Genomic DNA, 27,368 nt, shown 5'->3' with positions numbered 1-27,368 from the left:
AACGCTGAAATTGAGAGGCTGTACAAAGGGCTAAATGTATATCCGTTTAACCCTTATCCCTCAATATTTCTTATGTCACGGCAAGTTTATTCACTATTAAGGTCTCGAGACAGCATTCAAAACCCAATTTCATACACGTTTAATATTCTTGGTTTTTCTGTTGTATATATCTTTTTATATAGACATAAGAAGATGTGGTATGAGTGCCAATGTCCCAACTCTCTCTTCAAATCACAATGAGTAACAAATAAACCGTTAAAGGTCAAAATTAGGCCTTACATACGGAGCCTTGGATAGCTAAAGCTTTAGTTACAGCAACAGCAAGCTTTTTATAACAGGCCTAACAATGACTAGTGTAAAACATTTCAAACAGAAAAACTACAACTGTTTAACTGTTTTCAAAAATTCAACCTTTTGATCTTTCCAATACATGAATGAAATTGATACTAAACAGTCAAAATGGTCAAGGGATGAATCATTTTCTAATGGACATTAAGCAAATAATCACATACAATCAATTACATAGAAAACAAGATCTAGTCAATAAAGCAGTTTTGTCATTTTACAATACGTTTAATTTGAAAATCTTACGCAAATAATTTAGACAAAAAGTTAAGGCTGTGTAAAGATATTATCTATGTCTGTTTTCATAGATGTACAACCTTTATTTTTTTTATTGTTAAAGTTAATTAAATTTTAAGTAGTTATTTTGTAACAGAGGGTAAACTGCTATCATCAGAGATACTAGGTAGTACAAAAACATGTATAAACTCTTGTGATTCACACATTATTTCATTATAGTAAATGTTAATTCCCGCGTCACACTGTCCCGATTTTTACGACGATGGCAACACGATTATTGAAATTTTCAAAATCGGGACTGATCGTATCATATCGGGCTATTCGAAGTGCCATCTTTAACCATCGTAGACCCATCGGCCACTTTTTCTTGCCTTCGGGGACAACTTCGGGAAGGGTTCTAAATTTTTTAACATGTTAAAAAATCCCCGAAGATGCGTCCGATGTTGAGGGTTCGTATTGAGTTCGTATCACCATACTCACCATCGTAATGTCACCGGGAATACATCTTTAAACATCGTATTGCGTTCGTGTTTCCATCGTTTCCAGCGGGCAGTTTTTACATAACGATGTCTACACGAATGAATCACGAAGCAACCCGAAGGTCTTACGATGGCAACACGACTACGTGAAGACCTCGTAATCCCGTCGTGTTGCCGTCGAATAAAAGTAAGAAGGCGACAAGATGAAAGTACGACAGCAATAAATCCAGCTTAATGTAAGTTAATTTTTCGCGCTAAAATACATTTAAAGTGCCATGCGCGATATGCACTGGTCAGTCTCATACGACAGATAAGAAAGGCGTTTACAAAACATGGAGCTCATATCATATGATTCTATGAGATCAAGAAAGGCGACAGCGTTGTTTCTATTAATTCAAATGGAACAAGAAGAGCAGCTATTACAGGCTCAGGATTTACTTGTACAAGTAAACTATTATTTTTCATATCAAGTAACATAATGAAAATCATAAACTCAACACTGCAGGTACACATAGGGAAACCAACTTTTTCTTCATTATTCTGATTTGTTTATGTATCGTCTGAGTTGTTGTCACACAAATGTTTACTCAATAACCAATTTCTATATGTCATATTTTGACGCATTTGTTGCTTTCTCCACATTCTTCCTTTTGTCTATATTATTATGATATTTTCCTGAAAAGAGCTCTTTTGAATAGAAGGAATCAACGAACCCATTACCTAACCTTTAAGATAGATCAGTAAACATGGGCATAATTATGGGTGTTTATTCAGACTAGTCTACACATTTTACAGTTCAAACAAGGCAATGCCGAGCGTGGCATCCCCTCGTATGTAGCATATTGGGGACAAATATGGACACTATATTTGTATATGACACATGCCGAAAATGGTAAATTGAATATGCATATTTGATACATAAACTATTTTTTTAGAAATCAAACAAAACATTCAGTAACTGGGAAAACCTTTAATATTGTCTTTAGAACCAGCAGGTAAAAAATTAAGCAACCAATTTCCTATGTATTATGCCATTTCAAGGAAAAAAAAACAAGTCCATCTGCATGACCTTGACCTTTGGTCTTGAACGTAAAAAATGTCAGATCATTACAAGGAGGAACAATATACCAAATGTGGTTAAAATCTTTTGAAGCATATTAGTTTTAGGGTGTCCACAAGGGTGATATTGCCTTGTATTACAACTGCCACTGTGACCTTGACCTTTGAACTTTTAAGTCACTAGCACTTAAGATATTCTTAACGAGTAACACCATACCAAGTTTTGAGCATTTTGGCTCTAGAGTGTCCATAACAATTTTACCTACACGCAATTTACATGTAGTTGGCGAGGGGATAATAAACTAAGTTTATAAGAATAAGACAAAAAGATCGATTTCCCGCCATGCATGGTAGACTTGTAGAGAAACGATATGTTGTCGAAATTCTGTTCGTATCATAAAAAAGTTCAAAACAGGTAGAACGTATTTGAGACATCGTATTGCCATCGCGCCATCATCGTAATCCATCGTGTAGCCTTCGTAATCCATCGTGTAGGCTTCGGCTGAGATATGAAGCTTCAATTTCCGTCTTCGGTTAACCTTCGTATGTCCATCTTTTGCTATCGTATATAATTTCGGCACCATCGTATAGACTTCGTTATTCATCGTACTAGCTTCGGTCACTTTTTGGTATTTTAACGAGATCGGGACCAACTTCGTACGAACTTACAATTTTTGCATTCGGGTTTCCATCGTATATAAAAATCGGGACAGTGTGACGCGGGCATAAAGCATTACAATTATAACACAATATTGACTGGGCGTCTCAATTGTGGAAGGAGTGTTTAATCCTGACCCCGCGCTTATTGTTTTTTTTTATTGATAACGCTTGCTTTTTCACTCTTACAAACGATCGGCCAATCCCACGTCACGATTATACACCAGGAGCCCACTTGATGGTTGCACCAAACCTTATGACGTCTTTACTCAGTATTTAGTTTGCTCACACTTCATTGCCAATGTAATGAAACTTTATGCAACTGCCATACAGGTAAAACGTTTAGCTATGCACCTAGGTTGAACATCCATTTTCTACATAGAAAATTTCTGTACCAAATTAAGAATATGATAGTTATTTTTCATTCGTTCGGTATATTAAAGCTTTTGATTTTGCCATTAATAATGATAACGATCTTTCCGCTTGAAATTTTCCTTTGAGTTCGGTATTTTTATTTTTTTAATCTTAAGTTATTATGTGTCAGTATATACAATTTTAAGAAATTGAACGACGTGCACATATGACTAATACATATGAAAAAAGCTGTAAATATGTTTTGTAAATTTCTAGGTAGAAATAAAAAAATTGGATTAGTCTCTCTGATACAGATTGTACACATCAGAACATGTAATGATGTCAAAAGATTATCAAATCAAAATCAAAGTAACTTAAGATAACTCACCGAGATTTAGTTATGAGGAGAGAGATTAATTGTGTTGAATCGTTTTGCGATCAAGTATTTATAGTAATCAGTTTTAGTTGCTATATATAAAACATTACGCTAAATTAATTTAATAACAACAGGAAATAGGACATTATTAATTCATTGGACATTTTGAAGATCTATATGATATATTTATCATCACGAGTATGTTATGTCCACACAATTTGGTGCATTTGATAACACAATAACATATGAACATTTAATGCAATAGGATATGAAACGCAGGACGTACATTGTTAATTTAGCCTCGCATGTTATCATTTCATATTTGATTAGATATTGTTTCGTCTATAATAACTTAATTTATTTTAATTTCCTTATTGACTTTCGAAGTAATCTGTAATTTAATTATTAAAATACAAGTGAAAAGTATATAGTTCTATAGTTGATTAAATATGATGCAATGTATGTGGTTGTATATTGTAAAAGGGGTCTTCACGGGTGCAAATAAAGAGACGAGATTTTTAAGAGTTCTGATGGTTAATTACCAGAGATATATAAACTCAATTGTGGCAAAGTTTCTAATAAGAGTTTGATATATATATTTAAATTAACAATGATTTCCAAATTCCAAATTGTATAAATTATAAAGCATAAACAAGAGTGCACACGCTGAAATGTCTCGCCTTCTTTACTTATCATTGATATTATGTTGATAGTCCTAAAAATAAAGCTTTATTACACTTACATATACTCAACATTAACCAAAAAACAAAACATTGATCATTGAACCATGAAAATGAAGTCAAGTGCAGATGGATCATGCCAGGCAGACATGTATTGTTGACATATTGCTTATGAATTAAGAAAACAGACGAAAACACAAATACTCTTAGCAATGAACCGTGAAAAAGGGGTCAAATAAAACCTGTGTGACTGACATATAGATCATAAAATATTTTGATACACCTAATATAGTTGACCTATTGCATATAGTATTAGAAAAAAAAGACCAAAAACTCAAAAACTTAACTTTGACAACAGAACCAAATGGTAATATCTCATTTAAAAATGTTAACAGACAATTGAATACAATGTACATCATGTACATTTATATAAAATTTTTACTTAAAAAACAATTATTAAAAGTCTGTTTATTTCAAATGCTAATCAATAACGTTATCTTTGACTTTTTGCCATTTCTACTTAAGATTCTTACTAAGAAGAATAAGAAACAAAACAGTAAGAAACAAATCATACAAAAATGAAAAACAAAACAATTAAAAATAAAAAAATAAAATTTAATTAAAGACAATAATAAATTAACAGACTAAAACAATATTTTATTCTTCATTTGCAAAAAAAGGTAAAATGTCAATTTTAAAAGAAACCTTAGTTACCTGTACAGGTAAATATTAATGTACCATACCAGCTGAAAACTTCAACCCTAATTGATTTTTACAGGTAACATAATTAGATAAAACATCAACCTATGTTTTTTTACCCCCAATAAATGGCCAACATCTCAAGATTGAATACCCCAATAAATATTCACCATTGGATGTTGACCATGCAAGAGGGTGGACATAACTAAGAGGATGTCACAAATTGTACTGTATATTGGATTTTTGTTCCTGAAGATTAAGCTTTTGTATACATAGGATCCATGTTAATTATTGCTGGAGGCAATATTTCTCAATATGACATCATGATATCTTGGATCTTTGTTCTCTAAGGTTTAATATGATGCTGTAATAGGATCCATATTTCTTAATTTTATGTTAATAGGATGCAATATTTCTCCTTTTTAAAAGTCATGATATCTTGTATTTTCGTTTCTAAAGGTTATGCAATTGGATCCATATTGCTCAATCATTTGTTGTTATGTTTTTGGGTTGTGTTTCTCAATATTATGTCATGATATCTTGAGTCTTTGTTCCCGAACTGATGCTAATGTATATATAGATCCCATGTTCACCAATTACACATGTATGTTTATGTATTTTTTTAGGCCATGTTCCTCAATGTGATGTGAAGTCATTATATCTTGGATTTTTGTTCCTCAGGGTAAAGTGATTGTACACTTTTTAGGCCATGTTCCTCAATGTGAAGTCATCATATCTTGGATTTTTGTTCCTCAGGGTAAACTGATTGTACACTTTTTAGGCCATGTTCCTCAATGAGACGCCATCATATCTTGGATTTTTGTTTCTCAGGGTAAACTGATTATACACTTTGAATCAGTGTTTGACATTACTCAACCTCACAATTGACACTTTGAATCAGTGTCGACATAATTCAACCTCACAATTGACAATTTGAATCAGTGTTTGTCATTACTCAACCTCACAATTGACACTTTAAATCAGTGTTTGACCATTACTCAACCTCACAATTGACACTTTGAATCAGTGTTTGACATTACTCAACCTCACAATGGATTCAAACAATAAATTACGATCGTCCTTCTTGAGGTAATCCATTGGCTCTGTGTAATATATGTAGCTTCTTTCTTTTCTATTTACATTATTTAAGAATAAATCTTTCATATGGTTAACACTGTACTCAAGTAATGTAAAAGTCACCTGAAAGCACAAATAATTAAAAGTATTTAGAGCATTTATCTTGTTCATACTTAAATTTAAATGTATGGCTATGCAGGACTCTTAAATTGCTTCTATGGATGGTCACTGTGGTCACTTTTTAAAGAGCCTTCCAGGGGTACCATGTATGTTTTAATGGAACAGCCCTTACTTGATTGTATAAGTCATATTTGCAATTTTGTAAATCTTGTATTGCTGATCATTTTAGCTGTTGACAGATTCTTTCTATTATTTTACTTGAACTTTAAAACAATTCATTATCTAAGGGCAAGACTGAAACTTCAAACTATACAGAATATTATATAAAATATGAAGTAACAAGCTCTTTTATTTCTCTTTACAAAATAAATAAAGAATGTTTCCAAAGGACATTGATGTCCCTGCTTGAAACACATACAGCAAATTTTGCATTTTTTCAATTTACAATGGGACATAACATAAGAATGACAAAAGTGACATAAGGCAAACTTATGTTAGAGTGAAGAAACTGCAAATTAAGATTTTGTTTCCTTATTGTAAATGGGGATTTAATTTGAGAGAAGTGAAAGTGAAGCCATCCAAATTACTATTTCATCTAATTTTGATGGTAACAAGAATGTGCCCAAAGCATACGGATGCCCCACTCGCACTATCATTTTCCATGTTCAATGGATCGTGAAATTGGATAAAAAATATAATAAGGCATTAAAATTAGAAAGATAATATTATAGGGAACATGTGTACTAAGTTTCAAGTTGATTGGACTTCAACTTCATCAAAAACTACCTTGACCAAAAACTTTAACCTGAAGCGGGACAGACGGACGAACGAACAGACGGACGGACAGACAGACGGACGGACGAACAGACGGACGAACGGACGCACAAACCAGAAAACATAATGCCCCTCTACTATCGTAGGTGGGGCATAAAAAGTATTGTGTTTAAGCCTGTTAAATGTCATAAAGTTTGGTTAAGGCAGAAAGATTATCAAAACTGTAAATTTGACAATTTTCCCATTTATAAAGGGAAATAACTCATGAACTGTGAAAGTAAGACCACCCAAATTCAATCTTGATCTGTGTTTTGTGGTAATAAGCATTGTGTATAAGTTTCATAATATTTGGTTGCGGAAAAATAAAGTTTAATTGCAGAACTGCAAATTTGACAAATGTTCACATATATAAAGGGACATAACTCAAGAACTGTGAAACATTTGGTTGAGACAAACTAAATAGGTCAGGTGGCTGAAGTCACAAACGAAACACCATCCTGATGTGTTGCAATTTACGCAATTCAGTTCATGCAAGAAAATAATGGGTAGACTAAGCAACATTATATAAAGTTCATCTCAACTATTCACATGGATATGTATACTAACAAAACATTTCCTTACTTTGGACAGGTCCATTTTGACATGGGGAGGTTAAATTAGTTTATAAATTTATAAATTAGAGGCTCTAAAGAGCCTGTGTCGCTCACCTTGGTTTTTGTGAATATTAAACAAAGGACGTAGATGGATTCATGACAAAATTGTGTTTTGGTGATGGTGATGTGTTTGTTCATCTTACTTTACTGAACATTCTAACTGCTCACAATTATCTCTATCTATAATTAACTTGGCCTAGTAGTTTCAGAGAAGACTTTTGTAAATGATTACTAAGATTAACGAAAAAATGGTTAAAACTTGACTATAAAGGGCAATAACTCTTAAAGGGGTCAACTGACAATTTCGGTCATGTAGACTTATTTATAGATCTTACTTTGCCAACATTTATTGTATTTTAAAGTTTATCTCTATCTATAATAATATTCAAGATAATAACCGAAAACAGCAAAATTTCCTTAAAATTACCATTTCAGGGGCAGCAACCCAACAACAGGTTGTCTGATTCATCTGAAAATTTCAGGGCAGATATATTTTTACTTAATAAACAATTTTTCTTCATGTCACATTTGCTTTAAATGCCTAGGTTTTTGAGTTATAAGCCAAAAACTGAATTTTACCCCTATGTTCTACTTTTAGCCATGGCGGCCATCATGGTAAGTTGACCGGGTCACGCCACACATTTTTAAAACTAAATACCCAAATGATGATTGTGGCCAAGTTTGGTTTAATTTGGCCACGTATTATCAGAGGAGAAGATTTTTGTAAAAGATAACTAAGATTTACAAAAAATTGCTAAAAATTGACTTTAAAGGGAAATAACTCCTAAAGGGGTCAACTGACCATTTCGGTCATGTTAACTTATTTGTAAATCTTACTTTGCTGAACATTATTGCTGTTTACAGTTTATCTCTATCTATAATAATATTCAAGATAATAACCAAAAACGGGAAAATTTCCTTAAAATTACCAATTTAGGGGCAGCAACCCAACAACAGGTTGTCCGATTCACCTGAAAAATTCAGGGCAGATAGATTTTGACCTGATGAACATGTTTACCCCATGTCAGATTTGCTCTAAATGCTTTGGTTTTTGAGTTATAAGCCAAAAACTGCATTTTACCCCTATGTTCTATTTTTAGCCGTGGCGGCCATCTTGGTTGGTTGGCGGGGTCACGCCACACAATTTCTAAACAAGATACCCAAATGATGATTATGGCCAAGTTAGGATTAATTTGGCCCAGCAGTTTCAGAGGAGAAGATTTTTGTAAAAGATAACTAAGATCTACAAAAAATGGTTAAAAATTTACTATAAAGGGCAATAACTCCTAAAGGGGTCATTTGACCATTTCCGTCATGTTAACTTATTTGTAAATCTTACTTTGCTGAACATTATTGCTGTTTACAGTTTATCTCTATCTATAATAATATTCAAGATAATAACCAAAAACAGCAAAATTTCATTAAAATTACCAATTTAGGGGCAGCAACCCAACAACTGGTTGTCTGATTCATCTGAAAATTTCAGGGCAGATAGATCTTGACCTGATGAACATTTATATCCCATGTCAGATTTGCTCTAAATGCTTTGGTTTTTGAGTTATAAGCCAAAAACTGCATTTTACCCCTATGTTCTATTTTTAGCCGTGGCGGCCATCTTGGTTGGTTGGCGGGGTCACGCCACACAATTTGTAAACTAGATACCCCAAAGATGATTATGGCCAGGTTTGGATTAATTTGGCCCAGCAGTTTCAGAGGAGAAGATTTTTGTAAAAGTTAACGACGACGGACGCAGGACGACGGACGCCGGACGCCAAGTGATGAGAAAAGCTCACTTGGCCCTTCGGGCCAGGTGAGCTAAAAAAAACAAGTAAAACTGAGAGCTACTGCTCACGGATGATACCTACACCAGCCCAGAAAGTTGTTGAGGGATTAATCTGAAAACACATCATACGGTATAGCTGACCCTGAAATCAAATTTCAGAAATTCCTTAAAATTATATCGTTCCTGATGAGATGTGACGAAAAATATACCTGGGACAGACAGACAGACAGACAGAGTGAGACAGAAGTAAAACAGTATACCCCACGTTTTTATCAATATCAGTGGATTGATCATAGCTACTTTTTTTTTACTTCTATAAACCTCTTACCTGGGTTCCCATGACAATAATTCCAGGAATTAGCTTTTTTATCTTATCCTTGGTGAAATGCTGACCAGTATATAGCTGAGAAAGAACTAGAAGCTGTCCACCATGCTGTGCTAAAAGTTTTGAGGGAATTCTTTTGAAAATATCTGGTTGATCATGAACAGGTTTCTCATCATTATCTGAGTGTTCACTATCACTTGATAATGATGATGATGATAGTGATGATGATGTTTCAGGATCTTTCTGTCTGCTTTTCTGACAATAACTCATACCTTTCTCCACACATTGTATCTGAAAGTTAACATTATGTGTATGTAACATGCATTGCTTTTCTTAAAACACTATCTGAAAGTTAGCATTATTTGTATGTAAAAGAGGGAGGAAAGATACCAAAGGGACAGTCAAACTCATAAATCTAAAAACAACCTGACAACGCCATGGCTAAAAATAAAAAAGACAAACAGACAAACAATAGTACACATGACACAACATAGAAAACTGAAGAATAAACAACACGAACCCCACCAAAAACTAGGGGTGATCTCGTGTGCTCTGGAAGTTTAACATGCATTGCTTTTCTTATAACACTATTTGAAAGTTAACATTATTTGTATGTAATATGCATTGCTTTTCTTATAAGGTCCTTTTATGTCCCACACAGGACATGTTTTAAGGGACGTAAAATTACCCAGTTAATGTTGTCTGATCTTGTAAGCGCTCTGACATGTACAACTCTTGTCAGATTTTATGCAATTTATATCAAAGGGTTATATAAGCAATGTCTCAGACAGGTTTTAAAATTAGTGCCAACCAACTGCTTTTGAAAGAGTTATGCTCTCGGAAATATTAATTACACAAAAATAGTATTGTTAGTGCTCTCAACATGAATAGTTCTTGCCAAATATCATCAAGTTTACACCAAAGGTTTATATCAGCAATGTGTGGGACATGTTAAAAAAATATCAGTGCCAATCAACTTTTTTCAAACAACAATGTGTCCCCAGTACACAAATGCCCCATCCACTCTGTCATTTTCTATGTTCAGTGGACCGTGAAAATGGGGGAAAATCTCTAATTTGGCATTAAAATTAAAACTTAGTTTCAACTTGATTGGGTTTCAACTTCATCAAAAACTACCTCGACCAAAAACTTTAACCTGAAGCGGGATGAACGGATGCACAGACAGTTGAATAGACGGACAGACGCACAAACCAGAAAACATAATGCCCATGAATGGGCCATAAAAAGTTATGCTGATTGGAAAAAATTGCATTGAATTGCATTCTCATTTTTCTTCATTTGATTTCTTCAAGGATTGTCACAAAATTGACATTTTAGCTTGATTTCAGCAATGTCTAGCATTTTAAAACAAATTGTGCAGAAATATTTATTTTAAAGAGCTATCTATAATACTAAAATTACGAGGTCCAATTTGTCAGCCGTCATCACGTAAAAACGACGAATCAAAGAATTCAACTTTATATATAACTAATATAGTACAAAGGTGTAGATTAAAAATTACACCACTCCAGGCCCTTTTGTTTTCCACGTAATTAATATTGCCAATAATTAAGAAGTTCCGGGTCGAATCCGATACCGATACCAATAGTATATTCATCTGTTACCTATTACCTTATCTGTACGTTCCGCATTTGACAGGCGCACCACCAAACGGTGTATTCAGGATATGCTATATACACGGGTCATAATCACAGGGTTGACACTACTAAATTGTCAAATTGTTACCTATTGTAGTATTTTAATCAGTAAGACTTTATAAGATAACAATACGAATACTAAAAATAAGGCGTATAGGTACAGTTTTCAATTTGTTAGCGGGCACTGAGACTACTATGTGTTATAGTAGTCTCAGGCGGGTATGAAGTAAAACAGCGAATCAAAGAATTCAACTTTATTTATAACTGATATAGGACAATGCTGTTGATTAAAAAAAATACTCCATCCCAGGACGTTTTGTTTTTCCAAATAATTAATATTACCAATAATTGATCAGTTCCAGTTAGACGGGTCAAACAGAAAGATTTGAAAGCAGAGAAAACTGTGATAACTATCTTATAATCGGCATGACTTTATCAGATGACAATACTAATACAAAAATAAGTCTTGCGCATAGTTAGATACTTAAATTCAGTCACGGACCGCGATATCACGGGTGTGTTCTAGTGCAATGTAAATTTAAGGTATATTGAAAATTGAGTTAGCCTATATAGCTACATGCCTGTATACATGGTATAAGATATTTATAAAAGTTTCTAAGAAATATGTTTAGTTATATTGCATTTGGACAGAAAAAAAATATACTGTGAAAGTACTTTTATTCGTGAGGTACCAATTTTCGTGGTTTTCGTGGATGACTGTATCCACGAATTTAAGTGTCCAACGAAAATCAGAAATAAAACAATCATTGTCCAAATCAAGACAAGAAAGATCCTTATGTAGGTTTGACTACTGATATGATCTAAAAAATGTATTGAATAACGCCAAATCGGAGAATACTGTAATAGCAGTCACATAACTACACCTGCATGCAAGATTATACTCATTTAATCTTTAATAACCTAAACTGTACAACTTTAGATCTTTTAATTCTCATAAAAAACAATCTTGATGATGAAAGTCAGATTTCCGGTATTGATATGCTATTATAACAATGTATGATATTAAAGTGTTCGAATTCACCTTACATCCTCATAGTTTTCGTACACATGGGAAATGATAATTTCATGCTGGGCTTCATTATGACAATCAAAACGCCGAAAGCACTGTAGTCAGTTAACCAAAAACCAATGCAAGGCAAACATAATAATGAAAACTGCGGCAATGTTGCTTAAGGTCAAGTTACAGTAAATGGGCTATTTCTTAGATTTCAGTCAATTTTGGCATACAACTCTGACTCGAAGAATTTCAACTGAAAATTGAAATAATAATGCATTTATCTCAATTATCATTTGAAATATTACTGATTGAATTCTTACAAAATGGGTGAACATTTGTATAGAAAGCACATAAAATCGGCGAAAACCCTTCTAAAATTTGTCTTGAAATCGTCAAATCTCTAATTCTACTCCATAGATTTTTCTTAAAAAACTATATGTTGTTGATACATAAATTTCCGTTATAATGATGCAAAATAAAGATAGGGTCACCGACTTCGTTTTTACGGTATACATCATTCAAAGTTGTATTATTTGTGAAAAAAATCCAACAAAACGTCGAAATAATCGTAACGTTATCGCGTTGCAGGCCGTAAAACGTTGATTTTTAACGTTTTTCACTACCAACAAGGTAACAAATTGATTATTAGACAAAAAACGAAGTCGGTGACCCTATGATTATTTTATATCATTAAAACAGAAATTTATGTGTCAACAATATATAGCTTTTTAAGAAAAATCTATGGAGTAGAATTAGAGGTTTGGTGATTTTAAGACAAAAGGTTTTTCGCCGATTTTATGTGCTTTCTATACAAATATTCACCCATATTCAAAGAAATCAATCTGCAATTTTTCAGATAATAAAAGAGATAAATGTATTATTTTTTTCAAATTTTAGAAGGTTTTTCGCCGATTTTATGTGCTTTCTATACAAATATTCACCCATATTCAAAGAAATGAATCTGCAATTTTTCAGATAATAAAAGAGATAAATGTATTATTTTTTTCGATTTTCAGTTGTAGTTCAACGAGCCAAGGTTGTATGCAATCTTTTTTTTAGCAAAATCTGCGACATAGCCCATTTACTGTTCCTTTACCTTAAATGTTTTTTTTTAAGATTTAAAAGAACAAACATTAAACATTCATATATAATTGTACATTTCTGTTCATTTAATGAAATAATCATTAAGGCAAATAATTCATATTTTATCACGGTTTTCAATAGCAACGCATATATCAAGTATATATTTTTTCGTGGTCATGAGTCTTGAGTCAGCAGTGGTACAAATTCGCAATGATTGCAGTTCTTCTAGTTGATCGTAATTGTTCGTATTAGTTGACTGTAGTACGAGCTTGTAAAAGTATGAATAAAAGCTATGAGACAAACTAGACAAATGTTTACTACTACAGGGATCAATGGTGAGGTCTGACCTGTCCATAGTAAATGTAAATGACTCCCACATTCACCCTAAGTCCATGATGTCTAATGTTGGAATAAAATGACAGGTGTTAGGTAAATCTTAGGTCTAGCAAAGTGAAATGCATATGTTACGTCTTTGAGATTGACCTTGTATGTCATTCAATCTTTTTGAAATGACAAACAGGAATGAAATGAATATGGTTTAGAAGATGGTATTTCAATCTTTTACAGTTTCTCAAAACACACACACGAGGGTGTGGGGTGACCCTAGGGACTACCCCTATTTTTCATTTGATTTTTTATATTGTCCCATACATGAATATATATTGTTTAGGGGATGGGGATCTCGACTGTTATAAATTTTTCAAACAGGAGGGGTGGGGGGCCCCAGTGACTTCCCCTATATTTTATTTGATTTGTTATATCGTCCAATACATGAATATATATGGTTGAGGGGTGGAGATCTCATCTGTTTCCAAGTTATCAAACAGGATTGGGTAGAGTGACACTCAGGACTCTCCCTATATTTCATTTGATAAGTTCTCTTGTCCCATACATAAAAATATATGGTTTAATTTAAAGGTGGAGATCTCGACTGTTTACAAGTTCTGAAACAACAGGAGTGGTGGGGTGACCGCAAGGACTCCCCCTATATTTTATTGGATTTGTTATTTAGTCCCATACACGAGTATATATGGTTCAGGGGTGAGGATCTCGACTGTTTCCAAGTTCTCAAACAGGAGGGTGCAGTGACCCTAGGGACTCCCCTATAATTCATTTGATTTGTTATATTGTCCAATTCATGAATATATATGGTTTATGGATGGGGATCTCAACCGTTTTCAAATTCACAAACAGGAAGGGATAGAGTGGCCCCACGAACTCCACCTATATTTCATATGATTTGTTATATTGTTCCATACATGAATATATGGTTTAGGGGAGGGGATCTCGACCGTTTCCAAGTTCTCAAATAGGAGGGGTGGGATGACACACAGGGACTTCCCTATATTTCATTTGATTTATCATATTGTCCCATACATAAATATATATGGTTCAGGTTGGGGATATCGACTGTTTCAAAGTTCCCAAACAGGAGGGTGGGGTGACCCCAAGGACTCCTCCTGTATTTCATTTGATTAGCTATATAGTCCCATACATGAATGTATATGTGCTGAGAGGTGGGGATCTAATCCGTTTCAAAGTTATTAAACAGGAGGGGGTAAAGTGTCCCAAAGGACTCCACATACATATCATATGATTTGCTTACATTCAGATATCATATAATCTAGTTGCACTTTATGTGTAAAAAAAGAAACTTCCAGCTATTTCAACTGATCCATAAAAATTGGTAAAAACATACCCATTGAAATTGCAGTAAATGTTTACACTTTAAAAGCATCTAACTTGCATTACCAACATTTATCACTGATAAAGAAAAATTATACTGTCACCAGGACCATATACATTGTTAGATATACTGTTCCTAGCTGTCACAAAGACTCACACTGTATCGGATTCACAGTAAAATTTGTCAAAAAATATTTTGACTTTCAGTACAAAATATTTTCTGTTTTTTCATTCTTTCACTTATATCCTATGGTTTTCAATTCTAGTCTTTATATTTATTTACAATGCAAAGATGTATTTTGTCATCTGTCTGATTTTATTAAAAGTTGATAGCCAAAACCCGGAATTACCCATATCCGCTTCCGGAATCGGATTCGATATTGTAATTTTCTTCTCACGTCAGCCGTTTTGTTTTCAATGTTGTTTTTGTCAGATACGATTCACACAATCTTTGTCGGCGATTTTCTGTATAAAGTTAGAGGTTGAATAAATTGAACATCGCTGTCATGAATAATAATGCTAAAAACAAGTCTTGAGATCGTTTATTAGGAGACTTTGTTAAAAAGTTTGCAAAGTTATTTTTTTTTTTTCTCTCAAGTCGGGCGAATTCTAGTCAAACCGGCACATGGTTAAATCGGCAACTGGTCGATTTAAATAATTAACTTTTGTATTTTAACTGCTTGATGCTTTTTAACATGTAACATGTGTAATGCATGATAAAATCCAACCCCCAAAATAGATCACGATCGAATTTATACATTTTTAGAATTATTTATATATATCTTAGACTTTTATGCTAGGATACTTAAATAAATAACTTAGCATAATAGTCCCAGTCCCATATATTACATCAAATATTATTGGATGCTGATTTGACTTTAAATAGGTGCCGATTTGACTAGATGCCAATTTAACCAGGTGCCGATTTGACTTTTGCTATGGGTGCCAATTTGACCAGGGCATGTGGAGCGTAGCTAGTAACCAAGTCGAAAGTCCGACTGCAAAAGTGGGAGGTCACAGAAATCGACAACCGCTTATTTGAACCCCTCCTCCAAATTGAAAAGATACAACAATTTCGTCTTATAATTTAAAATTGCCGCCAACAGCATGAACAGTGAAACCTATTTTTAGACTACTGACGTAGTTGACTACGTATTGACGACACACAATATTCCTACGCTTTTTGCCATTTGGGAAATCTAAACTACTTGTCTTTAGAGATTTTCGGCAACTAAACATTTCATACGTTTGTTCTTTGACAGCTTAGCCAAAATCTCAGGGGATAATAAACTACATAAAGATTCCTAATGTGCCCTACTTCCTAGGTGGAACTTCAAAACTGTTGGATAAATCGACAATCATTTAAGTTTTTTCTGGTCATATGTTTTGTAATCAAGAATAAAAAAGTATGAAAAAACTGTCCAATTAATTATAAATAACATAACATCCAGCTAGATAATAACAATGACACACATTTCAGCATCTATTGGGTAGCACACAAATCTAGGGTGCTCGCATAAGGCAGCTTAACTGCCTAAAAATCATTTGACAATTTAAGATACATTTAAAGCATTTGTTTATGTTGCTGTTTTCTTTAGGTAACATGTTTATGGCCTATTAACACCTTTGATGGTCTTTAATCTGTTGATCATTTTATCTTGGGTTAATAAGTGTTCTCACTAGGATTTACATGGGTCAATGTTTACTTTGCAGTTTCCTTCAATCCAGACTATTTGTAATCTTCGCGTCTAAAGGCTTTAATTTCTTCAATTATTTTATTAGAAAACTAAAATCCACGAATTTAAAAACCCACGAACATGTAAATATTGCTCAAACCACGAAAATTGATACCCACGAATTAAAGTACTTTCACAGTATGCAAAGTAGGGGACAACTGTATTAAAATATTTTTATACACTCTGCTTTAACATTCTTAGTTTTGAGTATTCCTGATTAGGGTAACAAGAAAAGCACAAGTTTTAGACATATATAAAAAATTTACAAAGTGGTATTTTTTTTCATTTCATAGTTAAAGTAGTAAAACTTTGTTAAAGCTGAAATAAAAATATTAATGAAACTTACCTAACTAAATCACCCATACTAAAAAGCTAGAGGCTTTAAAGAGCCTGTGTCGCTCACCTTGGTCTATGTGAATATTAAACAAAGGAGGCAGATGGATTCATGACAAAATTGTGTTTTGGTGATGGTGATGTGTTTGTACATCTTACTTTACTGAACATTCTAGCTTCTTACAATTATCTTTATCTATAATGAACTTGGTCCAGTAGTTTCAGTGGAAAATGTTAGTGAAAATTTACAAATTTAATGAAAATTGTTAAAAATTGACTATAAAGGACAATAACTCCTTAAGGGTGCAATTGGCCATATCGGTCACGTTGATTTATTTGTACATCTTACTTTGCTGAACATTATGTTGTTTACAGTTTATCTCTATCTATAATAATATTCAAGATAATAACCAAAAACAGTAACATTTCCTTAAAATTGACAGTTCAGGGACAGCAACCCAACAAAAGGTTGTCTGATTTATCTGAAAATTTCAGGGCAGATAGATCTTGACCTAATGGACAATTAAACCCCGTCAGATTTGCTCTAAATGCTTTGATTATTGAGTTATAAGCCAAAAAATGCATTTTACCCCTATGTTCTATTTTAAGCTGTGGTGGCCATCATGGTTGAATGGCCAGTTCACTGGACACATTTTTTAAACTAAATACCCCAAGAATGATTGTGGCCATGTTTGGATTAATTTGGCCCTTTCAGAGGAGAAGATTTTTGTACAAATAACTAAGATTTACGAAAAATGTTTAAAAATTGACTAAAAAGGGCAATAACTCCTAAAGGGGTCAACTAGCCATTTCGGTCATGTTGCCTTTTTTGTAAATCTTACTTTGCTGAACATTATTGCTCTATACAGTTTATCTCTATCTATAATAATATTCAAGATGATAACCCAAAACAGTAAAATTTCCTTAAAATTACCAATTTAGGGGCAGCAATCCAACAACGGGTTGTCTGATTCATCTGAAAATTTCAGGGCAGATAGATCTTGACCTGATAAACAATTTTACCTTGTCAGATTTGCTCTAAATGCTTTGGTTTTTAAGTTATAAGCCAACAACTGCATTTTCCCCCTATGTTCTATTTTTAGCCATGGCCCCTATATTGGTTGGTTGGCCCGGTCATTGGACACATTTTTAAAACAAGATACCCCAATGATGATTGTGGCCAAATTTGATTTAATTTGGCCCAGGAGTTTCAGAGGAGAAGATTTTTGTAAAAGTTAACGATGACGGAAGCCGGACGCAAAGTGATGGGAAAAGTTCACTTGGCCCTTTGGGCCAGGTGAGCTTAAAATGTTGGCAATGTATTCACATTTCTTTCTATCATATTTAATTTTGTGGTTTAGGGTCAATAGAAACACAGACATGACAGAATTGAATTTAGCAAGAATAATGAGATATATTCATTAGAGAAGCAGTAACTGCTGACCTTTAAGCAAGGGTTCACCTTTTTAGGTTACTGTTGCTCAACCTGTATTTTTACTGTGTAGTGTTTCATGTATGTTTAGTTGACTGTTGTTGGTTTTTCTTGAAGCCAAGATATAGAGAGTGGTTAAGGGGGACCCTGAACATGGAAAAACTTCAAATTAAAATCGCAAAAAAATTGTGTACTCGTCTTGGGCTTTAGGTTAAAAACTAGAGGCTCTAAAGAGCCTGAATTGCTCACCTTGGTCTATGTGCATATTAAACAAAGGACACAGATGGTTTCATGACAAAATTGTGTTTTGGTGATAGTGATGTGTTTGTATATATATCTTACATTACTGAACATTCTTGATGCTTATAATTATCTCTATCTATAATGAACATGGCCCAGTAGTTTCAGTGGAAAATATTTCGTAAAAATTTACAAAATTTATGAAAATTTTTGATAAAAATTTACTATAAAGGGCAATAACTTCTTAAGGGGTCAATTGACTATTTTGGTCATGTTGACTTAGGGTGACATCAAAAATTCAGTGTAGGATATAAAACTTAATTCACATAGTTTTTTCACTGATGTTGATTTATTTGTAGATCTTACTTTGCTGAACATTATTGCTTGTTTACAGTTTATCTCTATCTATAATAAAATCCAAGCTAATAACCAAAAACGACAAACATGTCTTAAAATAATTAATTTAGGGGTAGCAACCTAACAACAGGATGTCCAATTCATCTGAAAATTTCAAGGCAGATAGGTAACGACCTAATAAATAATTTTACCGCATGTCATATTTGCTCTAAACGCTTTGATTTCAGAGATATAAGCCAAAATCTACATTTTACCCCATTGTTCTATTTTTAGACATAGGGGCCATTTTGGTAAGTTGGCTTGGTCACCAGATAATTTTTTTTTAAACTAGATATCCAAATGATGATTGTGGCCAAGTTCAGCGTTCAGAGGAGAAGATTTTTGTAAAAGTTAACAACGAAGGATGACTGACGCCAAGTGGTTAGAAAATCTCACTTGGCCCTTTGGACAGGTGAGCTAAACAAATGGAAATTGACAGCATACTCTGGGCTTGATCGAAAACAGTTTGGGTGTATTGAGAACTCAAAGGGTGTCGTGGGAAATGAAACTGCATGACTGTATATAGTATGTCTTCAATGATTTTGGTGTTTTTTTATCACCCGTTAGTACATTGTACATGTTTTTTCTAAAAGATTTACTGTAAAGAGTACATATTGCTCACATGGTTTCTATACCAATTTAAAAATGGCTACCAATTTTTAAACTTTCTAAAAATAAGACCTTTCCTTTCTTGTGAAAATTCCATTTTGAATCATACCTCTACAACAGACACAGCACACACCACTTTTGGATTTTCAAGTATGTTTCCAGCAAGAATCACAACGTCTGGTTCTGCTGTTACACTTTTCTGAAGAATATTCATAGTCGACTTGAACATTGCACCTGGACTGAAACCACAGGAAATAATACAACATAAATATAAGAATAACTAGAGGCTCTAAAAGCTGATGTTGCTCACCTTGGTATATGTGCTGTCATGGCTGTAAGGGCACAGTAGGGCATAGTAAACTAACGTCACTCCATAACATTTAGAATAGAATTCATGACAAAATTCTGTTTTGGCAATGTCACTTGTGTGTAGACCTTACTTTACTGAACATGCTTGACGTTTACAATTATCTCTATCCAAAATGAACCTAACTGAGTAGTTTCAGAGGAAAAGATTTTTGTACAAGATTACAAAAATTTACCAAAAAATTGTGAAAAATAGACTTTAAAAGGCAATAACTCCTGAAGGTCAATTGACAATTTTAATCATGTTGACATTTTTGCTGTTTACAGTTTATCTCTATCTCTATCTATTATAAAATTCAAGATAATATCTCAAAACTGAAAAATGTCCTTAAAATTACCAATTCAGGGGCAGCAACCCAACAGCAGGTTGTCTGATGTGTGTGAATCCTTCAGGGCAGACAGATCTATCTAAACCTGATGAACATTTTTAACCCATATCAAATTTTAAACGTTTGGAGGTCCACAATTCAAAATGGATTAAAATTTATATTGGTGATACTATATAGTAAATAAGGATACAACTACAACTTTGTACAAAGTAAACACAGATTTTATAGCTGACTATGTCATATGGACTTATGGCCACTTTGCTCATTGTTGAAGGCCGTGCAGTGATCTATAGTTGTTAATTTCTGTGTAATTTGGTCTCTTCTCAAGAGTTTTCACATTGGCAATCATACCACATCTTCTTTCTTATACCTACATGTAGGTAATACATTAGACATTTTTACAAAAATTGCATACGCATATCTATACACCTAGAGCTTATACAGTACTGTATAAATGTACCTACCCTGCTAAAACACCAGTCATTCTTACAAATATTGTAAACAAATCTATAAACACAGCTTCTGATCCAGATTTTCTGCCATATTTCCTCAAGCTACCTTCATTTTCAAAATCATAACACTTTATCATCAGTATCAAATTTCTAATAAAATGTTCACCAAGATTTGTCAGAATTCTGAAATTAAACATGTGTAAATTAGACATGTTAGATAGGGCTAGCACCCAAATAGGCATACATGTATCTTATACTTTAAAAATATGTTGGTTCTATCATAATAGATATAAGAAGATGTGGTATGAGTGCCAATAAGACATGCAACGCTCATCAAAGTCACAATTTGTAAATATAAACCGCATAAATCATGGAGTGGTAAATATATGTGTTTGTCAGATGACAGTATATTGGAATCGTCTGTGTCAGTACAACCTGATTTTGTCATATCTACATGTACAATGTAACACAAATAAATTCTTTCCTGTAATTGTTTTAGTTTCCAATTGTGACAATACAGATTGATAAATAATACTTTTATAATGAAGTAACGCATTAATGTTTATGTTTTACTTCTTTTAAACTGGTTATAAGATATAAGATTAAAGATCTATATATTATTGTGACTTTTAAATAAACAGATTGATAAATTCATCCATAAGTTTTGTAATCTCAGGTAGTATTTTCATCAAAGGAAGTTTATAAAACAACAATCATGATTTTTAATCACACAATAATAATACCAAATTTAGCTGTTTATAAACATGTACATGATAAGTAGCAGTAATAATGATACATAATTAACATACAAATGACATAATGCTTGTATTTTTTGGGGCGCACTAAGTTTGCACGCATTTGGGGATTAAAATGTTTTACGTTTGCGCGCAGCTTTTTATTACATTTGCGTGCATTCATTTTACAGGTAAACTCAGGTAAAAATATCAATGATAAATAAATCAAATCATAATTGACTATATTTTTTCATAATAAATATGACTAATCAATTATTAATTTTGAAATTATTTGTTAATTCGAATTATATATTCATGTATGTATTGAATAAAGTGATCATCATCATGATAAACCCCTCATGATCATTATAAACCCCGTTATAGCTTAAGGCATACATGTAACTTCATTGCGAATATTTAAGAGTGAATAGTGTTTCAACGAATAGTGATCGCATTTTAAAATTAGTAAATACTTAAAGTTAGTTTGTAAAGTTACACCAAGACATGTAAAATCATGTAATATCAGTACTTTTACCTTTATATCAGCTATCTTTTAACATTTTTATCTGTATATATTTCTAGGATTTAGTGCTTGTGCATAATAAAACTGACTTATCCTGCTCGAAATCCAACTCCCACCTCATCGTTGGTGAGCAGGGGACTTAGAATAACGGAAGGGGTACTTATACTTGTAAAATTGTAAAAATTAAACAAATAAATGAATAAATAAGTATTATTATCTGTATTTTACCTGAGTTTACCTAAGTTTACCTGTCAAAAAAATGTAATGGTAATGCGCGCAAACGTAATGCACCGATTTTTTGTGCGGATCAGTTTCATTTCCTCAGAACATAAACACAAATATTATTTTCTATTCATAAATTTGCTATAATATATTTCAACCAAATTACAGTCATATGAACATGATGAAACCTCAAAATAAAGAGGTTGCATATGTTTTTTTATAACTAAAATGGATAGTTTTCATTATAAAACCTACATGTATGTAAATATACTTTTTCTGCAGAGAATTCTTTGATTTCTCCACATTTAGATCATATAAAGTTTACTTTTTTTTTATTGCTTGCTTCCAGGAAGCATATTTTCCGTATGCAAAGTGACCTTAGCATGACCCATCTCCTAAAAAAACTCCTGTGATCACAATGCGCATGGATCTCTCATTGAAATAAACTATTATCTGATTGTACATGTTATACATGTGCTCAATATTCATGCTTCTTTGTTGATTGTTTACTACATATATAAGGTGACAATCGGTAAACTACGGCTTATAAACACGATAAATAATTAGTAGCCATATTTTTAAATCATAACAGACAGTGAAAAAATTGATGATTATATGATATGTTTGCGTAAAAAGTGATAAATACATGCATTGGTTCAAAAATTGAATAAACATTATTTCACCAGTCACTTGTTTCATATGACTAATTATATATATATATATAAATTGTACAGTTTTATTATCTGTGTTTACAATGTACATCAAGAGAAAACAAAAACAAATGAAAATAAAACTGGCCAAGTTAACAAATATTCTTTAGACAATTCTTCTTCTTTTAACACATTGTTTATAATATAGAAATCCAACCATAAATGACTTCAAAATATTTTTAAAAAAAATATGTTTTTATATGAAACATAAATATATATATAGCAAATAAATGCAGGTAACCTATACTTTTGGTTAGGTACTGTATATATATAGAAAATTATCTACATTTTGTAATAATTAAACTGGTATTTGAATAAAATTAAGTGCAAAGGTGAATGATACGAACAGACTTGGTGGGCGAAAGTGTGTGGTGTGAATCTTACAGTGAAGGGTGGGAAAGTGTATTGGGCGAGAACAGATCAGAAGTCAGATTCACAAAAAAAAACTTACAATAAAATTGATTGTAAGTCAGGAACAAACCAGTCTGCTTACAAAAAAACTTAGTCATAACTTTATTTTTTGTGAAACCGACTACCGATACCAAGATTTACAGGAGTCCAGAACTCTCCAGTGGAGGATCCAGAAATTTTCATTAGTGGGGGCCCATGCCAATGACTGGCCTAAGAGGGGCACGCTCCAGTCACGCTTCAGTGATTCCCTTATAACCAGCCAAATTATTTCCCAAAAAGGGGGGGGGGGGGCTGCCCCCCCTAAATCCACCTCTGCTCTCCATAGTGAGAGCTCTGTTGTGTTCATGGATTATTACCTTCCATTATCATTCACATCTTCTTTGATGCTGTCTATTAATAACATGTCTAATCCTTGACTTGAATAAACAAGCAAGTCACTGGTGTCAAATGAGAAAGTAAAAGAATTCTCTAGAGTTTTAACAAATTCTGATTGTTCTGAAGATAAACCTCCAAACATCTCTGATTCACTGTAAACCATGTCAAGTATTGTCGACATTTTATCTGGCTTATCTTTATAATAAATACCAACAGAATCCAAGTCTGTAACATCCCAGGCCGTAGTGCAGCTGGGAAGTTTGCGAGATCGTTTTCGACCGGGATACCTCCCCTCACGGCAACGATTCGTGTGCTTAAAATTGACATGGCATGATCTTGGAAGACTTGCTTTATGAGGGTTTTCATTTTCAAGCTTTAATACTGGTCTCATGCCTAACCCGTCCTGTGACAGAGTTTCTTCAAATTCCATTGTTGATGAGAAAGTTACCTTGCGGCAAAGGGACAGAAACTAGTAATTGATGTACATATTTAACGCGGGAGTTTACAAATTATTATTAGTTTCATGTTATATGACTGTGACAGTGTCGTTAATTATTTCAAGATCTTTCTCGTACTTATCCAAATAATTGTCCACAAATAATTTGTGAATTTATGTCCAGTGAATTTTTGTCCTGTAACTTTCTGTCCGTTTACCTTTGGCTTATTCTCAGTCAAACATAATAAACACAGGTAAACTAAGATTTTATAGTAAAATGTGCTCATAATTTGACTTGAAAGCTTACTTAAGATTTGATATTAAAAAATATGATAGGTCACTGCTTACAAAAATTAGAATAAGTGCACATTCACTTGCAATTGAAACTGGGAGGTATAGCAAACCAAAAATTTTAGCAAGTGAAAGATACTGCAAACTTTGTAAAGATAAAGTTGAAGATGAAGTTCATTTTCTTTTACATTGTCCTCTATATGAAGACCTTCGAGAGAAGTTTGATATTTTCAAAAACCTTAATAATGATGATGATATTAAATCAACGATCTATTTACTTAACCCAGTAAATCTAGTTAACACCAGACAAATATGTAGTTATTTAAGTCAAGCTTTTGAAGCTCGTAATAATAATCTAATGTCAGTTGGTCTACCATAAGTATAATACTATGTAATACGGCGATATTACATATATAATTGGTACTTCAAATGTTTTCTTTATGTTGTATTTGCATAAATTGTCATGTTTAATGTGTTTATATCTTGGAATACGCATTGTATCATATGTGCTTTGTCCAATAAAATATTTGAATTTGAATTTGAATAAACAGGGGTATTTTAAAAATGTTATTAAAACTATTAAACCGTAAAGGAGTGCGTCAAGGTGGCATTTATACAAGACAATAAGGGACACATTTTCAATATAAGCTGTCACATTGTTGAGAATCGGAAGCCTGTTTACTTAATTGAGATATTCTTTGAATGATTTATTTTAGTTGTCAGCTATATCGGGGGTGGGTCTGTTAATCGGGTTGGCTAAAGTCTGTTAATCAGGTGTTATCGTGAAAATCAGTGCAAGGTCACTATGTTTCATTGTATAACTTTTTAATAATATTTATACCATAATAACTATTCATGTCAGCTGACAAAATGATTTGGAATACTGAATACAGTGGTGTAATTATTTGTTTTCTAGCTTCAATAAACGATCTATAAAATGAAAAGGCGAGTTACTCATCAGTAAATTTATACACATTTTACACACGCAAAATGTACACACAAATGACAAGTTAATTGAGTTTACTTGCTTGCAATCTTTTGAACATCGAAAAAAAGACAGGCATTATGTTTGTTTACCATATTAACATCAATATGTGAAAAATCTACACGAAAAACTGTATTTTGGTGACATAAATCAATTTTTGATAAAAAGTATGGTCTGTTAATGGGTCGGATGTATAAAACCCGGTCTGTTAATTGGTCTGTTAAGAGTTATGAATGACATTACAAGTATGATTTAATTGCTATATGGGGTGTTATCTGAATAAAGGGATAGGCTCAAGATTAGTGGCTAGAATCTATAAAAACAACAATGAACAATGAAACATAAATTTATATGTTGCCATTGATGCATCTGATATTACATGCACTGTATCATCACATTAAGTTTCCAAACGTTTTCATACAGTACTGATAAACAGATTGGTAGTTACTTTGTATGTAGTGATCGTACATCGCGGAAAACTCAAGTTAAACGTTTAATATTATAAGACCATGTGTAACATATGCATAATTTAGTTTTCACTTTTGATTTTATTTTATCAAATGAACTGAAATATGCTTATAATGCAAACAAACACCACCTTGAAGGTCACTCGATAGAAAAACAAGCACGTTTGCGGACTGCGAGTCGGCTAAATGACTTACGATATCATAGGAATACATCATTACTCGAAAAATAAAATTAATATTATGCATTTATTGTGATTTACAGGAATATAAAATTGTCTTTTTGTTACACATTAAATCAGCACCCAACACAAATATAAAAAAAAACCTTACTTATGTCAATTTCTTGTTGAGAACCACGGTTTAAAACTTGGTACAGACATTTCCTTATGCGGCAGAAAATGAGAATGATGACTCGGTACAAAGGAAAATATATACCGCAAATAAACTCCTCATAGATACCAGGATTGAAATTTGATATTTACGCCTTATATTTACGGCAGACACGCGTTTCTTCTACTAAAAACTCATCAGTGACGCTCGAAAAAAATGTTTAAAAGGCCAAAAACGAAGTTGAAAAGTATTGAGGAAATACAACTAATACCGGCGTCACACATCAGCGTATAGCTCCGGCGTGTTAAAAATCATTTACGCTGCCAATATGCTAGTAATTTTGGATGCATTTAACCTGTCAATCATATTTTCAACGTGTGTAAAACGAGCTTTAAGCGTGTATTGGGCGTACTAGAAGTTGACCTAAGGCTAAGCGTTTATCCGGCGTTCAAGAAACGTATGTTGGCGTATTTTGTATGTTTTTTATGCTGCATACAAATTTCCTCGGGTTGTAGCGTTCATCAAGCGTATTTACTTTCCTTCAGTGGCGAGAGGTATAGGGGGAGGGTTGATATCTCTTAAACATGTTTATCCCCTCCGCAATTTTACGCCTGTCCCAAGTCAGGAGCCTGTGACCTTTGTTTGTCTTATATGATTTTTAATTTTAGTTTCTTGTGTATAATTCGGAGTTTATTATGACGCTCATTATCACTATACTAGTATACATATATTGTAAGGGGCTAGCTGAAGGACGCCTACGTATGCGGGAGTTTCTTTCTACATTGAAGACCCATTGATGGCCTTTGTCTGTTGCCTTCTCTATGGTCGGGTTGTTGTCGCTTTGACACATTCCCCATTTCCTTTCTCAATGTTACCTTTGTATTTCGACGTACTTCAAACTTATGCAACACGCTTTGAACGATTGCTA

The 27,368-nt window shown here is 33.2% G+C and overlaps 1 protein-coding gene across 1 annotated transcript; it reads right to left on the bottom strand.

The window, feature by feature from the left end:
* Positions 1-3,285: 3,285 nt before the first annotated feature.
* Positions 3,286-24,378, bottom strand: LOC139500021 (uncharacterized). The gene is made up of 5 exons (XM_071288713.1): positions 23,913-24,378; positions 20,969-21,139; positions 19,919-20,048; positions 9,622-9,909; positions 3,286-6,086 (listed from the first exon to the last, which is right to left on the bottom strand). The coding sequence occupies exons 1-5, from the start codon at positions 24,359-24,361 to the stop codon at positions 5,910-5,912; spliced, it is 1,215 nt and encodes a 404-aa protein (XP_071144814.1). The 5' UTR covers positions 24,362-24,378; the 3' UTR covers positions 3,286-5,909.
* Positions 24,379-27,368: the final 2,990 nt, after the last annotated feature.

The sequence above is a fragment of the Mytilus edulis genome, chromosome 13, assembly GCF_963676685.1.
Source record: "Mytilus edulis chromosome 13, xbMytEdul2.2, whole genome shotgun sequence".
Taxonomy (NCBI): Eukaryota; Metazoa; Mollusca; class Bivalvia; order Mytilida; family Mytilidae; genus Mytilus; species Mytilus edulis.
This window is presented reverse-complemented; position numbering and strand designations above follow the sequence as displayed.

Bases quoted from the DNA above. Each gene is read 5' to 3' on its own strand.
- LOC139500021 (XM_071288713.1), bottom strand. From the start codon at position 24,361: ATGGAATTTGAAGAAACTCTGTCACAGGACGGGTTAGGCATGAGACCA. The intron at 9,910-19,918 runs GTATGATTCAAA...GTTAACTTTCAG, and splicing joins GTGCTGTGTCTGTTGTAGAG to ATACAATGTGTGGAGAAAGG. The intron at 6,087-9,621 runs GTAAGAGGTTTA...TTGTGCTTTCAG, and splicing joins TTATTGTCATGGGAACCCAG to GTGACTTTTACATTACTTGA.